We start from the raw sequence: 3,565 nt of genomic DNA, 5'->3' as shown, positions 1-3,565 counted from the left end.
CTGCGGGCTGAGTGGGGCCTAAGATCAGGGAGGAGGAGGCAGCCAGAAGGAGGGACACGGCCAGGCAGGCTCTGTCCGCCCTGGCCGGCTGAGCGGGTGGGCCTGGAGGGTCCCGATCAGGCTGTCCAGGTGGCCTCCCCGAGGATGCTTGGCAGACTGGCCCGGACCCGCAGGTGCCGTTTTGTCTTGTCAGGGACACTAGCAGCGCTGGGTGGAGGTCGGCTTTGGGCCTTCAGGCTTCGTGGAAGGGGCTATGCTGTGCCCCGACCGCCAGCCACTGTTTGAAGCCGAGCCCGTGGAGCTGGCTGAGGCTCCTGGGTTCCCAGCTCCACTGTCTGGGACACGGGGGTGGGGAGCGAGTGCTGAGCCCAACGGCAGTCAGAGGACACAGGGGAGGGGCGGGGGAGCCCGGCCTTCCATCTCCCATCTCTGAGCAGAGCTCTTGCCCCTCCCAGTGGGCAGGGCCCGGATGGACACCCTGCCTTCAGGGCTGGAGTCTCTGCCCTGCCCCCAGCCCCTCCCCCCAAGGCTGCAGCTGCCTCTGCAGGCATGGAGGCTCCTGGAACGTGAGGTACCTTGGCACCACCTCCTCTCTTTCTGCCCTCCATGTGTCTCTTGAGTGTCAGGAAGATGGTGTAAAAGCATTTGGTCATTGTGGTGGAAAGTAGCAACATGGAAAACTTGGAGTTGATTTGTGGGACTCTGATGCTGGCCCAGCCGGTCGCCACTGGCGAGTGTGGTCTCACCTGCCCAAGGCCCTTCCGGGGTGGGGGCTTGCCCTTCCCTGACTCCTGCCTCCTTTCCCATGAAAATCCTCATCCCTTGGCTTAGGTATTCTCCTGAGCTTGAGGGAGAAATCCGTTTGTTTGTACTATTTCATGCTAAGGTGTGAATGACCAACTTGCCAGAAATTTTAAGAGCAAACCTGTTAACCTAAATAGTGGTGACTTAACCGCAGCACTGCTGACATCAGGGATAGAGACAGTTCTCTGTTGGGGGGGAGCTGTCCTGTGCGCTCTAGAAGCCTCTTCCTACTAGATGCCAGCAGCACCTGCCCCTGTCATGGCAACCAAGAATGTCTCCAGACACTCTGAGATGTGCCTTGGGGTCCGGGGCCGCCTCTGGGTGAACACCATGGGCCTTGGTGGCTCTCGTTCTGTGAACAGGACCGAGGACAGGGTGCGGTCAGCGCATCTGAGCCAGGGAGGGACAGACTGGTCCTTCAACTGCAGTCTGTGGGAGGCCCGTAAGGGACTAAGGAAGGAGGTGTCTGCAGTCCAGGGCCTGGGGTGGCCCTGGCACCTCCCGCCATTGCCTGGACACTGCTCCATGTTGGACGCCCCCGGGATGGCTCGCTGCTCCACCGAGTCCTCTCGCTTGAGCACCTGGCAGCCCTGTCAGCTGGAGCCGCCCGTCTCCCCTCTCCCAGTGAGGAGACCATCTATATGTATGCAAGGTCGCGTGACCCGCTGAAGGTTGCATAGCTCGGATGAGCCCGTGGTGCCCTCGGGCCATGCTCTGCAGCCAGTACCACTCTGCCCTCTGTGGTGCTGCTGGCAGGGCTGGTGTCTGCTGGCAGAGTGGTTGGTCAGGGGCCACCCGGCAGACCCCGGCCCTGGCCCAGGGTCCAGTTGTCTGGGCTGGTGTGTCCCTGGTTTGCCTTCCGGTCCCAACTCCCTGGCTTAGCATGTGGTGACCTTGTCCCAGCTGAGGGGGTGGGTGGGAGTGGGGACTCTGACAGCCCACAGGCCCTGACCCAGACTGGCCAGCTCTGTCTGAAGCCTGCTGGACATCTGGCCAAGCAAGCAAGGCACTCAAGCGAGCCTGGGCTGGCAGTGGGCGGGCAGCCAGGGCCCAGATGCCAGCAGCCCGTGTGTGGGCAGGCGGCTGACCATTCTGCTGGCGGTGAGCCCGTCTCCACGGCACAGAGCTGGACGGCCACATCCTCCCAGAGTCCACGCCCGCAGCTCCGGAGCCACACACGCCCAGGCCACCCATTGGGGGCACTTCCAAACTAGAGGCTCCGAGCGGTGCCCAGTCTAGAGCACGTGACTGTCCCCTCATCCAAGGGACACTGATGGGCAGCTTCTGTGGGCTGGGCCAGGGACGCGAGTGCCTGCACAGCCCGTGGACTGAGAAAGACAAAACACACATGCTCCCAATGCCACCCTTGCTCCCGGGAGCTGGCCGGCAGAGGGAGAGGATGTGGGACCCCCCGACCGCCTGACACCCGGAATCTACAGGTTGGCTTCCGGCCTTCTGGATGGACTGTCGTGTCCAGGCCGCCTTCGCTGCCCTGCCTGTCTCCGCTGTCACAGGCAACCATGGGTTCCCAGTGTCAGGATATCACTGGTGGCTGAGAACCACAGGCTAGCTCCCTCATGCAGTTAACTGGTTTGCCAGGGGCTGGGGAAGGTTGAGAGCTCTGATCCTTAAAAAAAATAAAGTATAAATTAAATTTTCATTGAGTTTACTGTAAGATGTTTAAAAAACCCGATGCTTTCATATCTTAAATATTTTTCTCGCCTTCCTGCTTCCCTCTGAGCTGTATAAACACAGTCCTTCCTCCTCCAGATAATGGAAAATTCCTGGAGGGGGCTGGGACTTTCTGTCCGGGCAGGCACTTCCTGTTGTCCAAATTACATCGAGGCTCTGACCAAGGCTAATTGACTGAGAACCCGTCCCTTCTTGCTTCCCCAAATGAAGTCTCGTTTCTCCGCCTGGCAGAGCCTTCCCTGGGCCTCTGCCAGGACCCCCTGTTTCTGAAGGCCTGTGACTGGGGCAGGGGCTTGCCTCCTTCCTGCTGGGAGGAGGTGGGGGTACAGGTGAGACAGGAAACTGCTGCTCAGTGTCCACGCAGTCACCGGCCCACAGAACCCCGCCTGTCCATTTCCGCCTCCACCATGCGATCGGCCTGAGGCTGACACCCCTCGGCCACGCCGGTGGGCAGTGGAAGCCCCTCCTTCCCATCTCACGTCCCCCGCACTCTCCTCCGGTCCCGCTGTCCCACGTTTGGGCTGTGAGAGCAGTCACAACCCCTAGGGTCGCAGAGAAGAGGGCTTCCAGGCAATGATGAGCCTGCTTTCTGCAGCACCGCGGGTCCCCCAAGGGAGCGATCCTGATGTGCTTCGACTTGTCCTCCGCCACCAGCAGCCGCGACATCCACCGACCACCCATCCGGGGGCCCTATCCGTGCCAGGCTCTGGGGGAACACGACAGTGGTGAGCCGTCCCCAGAGGCGGGGGGGCAGACCCTGCGCGCTGAGCTCCACAGGGAGGGGGCGCACAGGAGCTTGTCGGATGCAGGCGTGGTTTGTGACAACCCTGAGCTGGCCTTTGAGACGACGGTGGCCACCGCCAGATTTGTCAGCTCACTAGTCCCTGCTGGGCGGCTCAGTGTAGCCAGTGACGTGGGGACAGGAGGAGGAGGCCACCCGGAGCGGGGGAGGCCAGCGCGCAGGGCTTGGAAGGTTCTGGGGACTCATCAGAGCGGAGGTGCTGAAAGGACAGCGCCAGGCGCGGAGGCGGCTCCCGCCGCTTCCCGCTCCGAAGTCCGGTGAAGCCGC

The 3,565-nt window shown here is 61.9% G+C and overlaps 1 protein-coding gene across 1 annotated transcript in view; it reads left to right on the top strand.

Annotated features, from left to right (window-relative positions):
• Positions 1–3,121: 3,121 nt before the first annotated feature.
• KCNQ2 (potassium voltage-gated channel subfamily Q member 2) overlaps positions 3,122–3,565 on the top strand; it is a 63,495-nt gene continuing 63,051 nt past the window's right edge. Inside the window, exon 1 of the mRNA XM_023519902.1 lies at positions 3,122–3,364. Coding sequence (XP_023375670.1) covers positions 3,122–3,364 — 243 coding nt within the window. The remainder of the gene's footprint in view (positions 3,365–3,565) is intronic.

This window comes from Pteropus vampyrus, unplaced genomic scaffold (assembly GCF_000151845.1).
Source record: "Pteropus vampyrus isolate Shadow unplaced genomic scaffold, Pvam_2.0 Scaffold239, whole genome shotgun sequence".
Taxonomy (NCBI): Eukaryota; Metazoa; Chordata; class Mammalia; order Chiroptera; family Pteropodidae; genus Pteropus; species Pteropus vampyrus.
The sequence above is the reverse complement of the archived record's forward strand: the minus strand, read 5'-3'. Positions and strand labels throughout refer to the sequence as shown.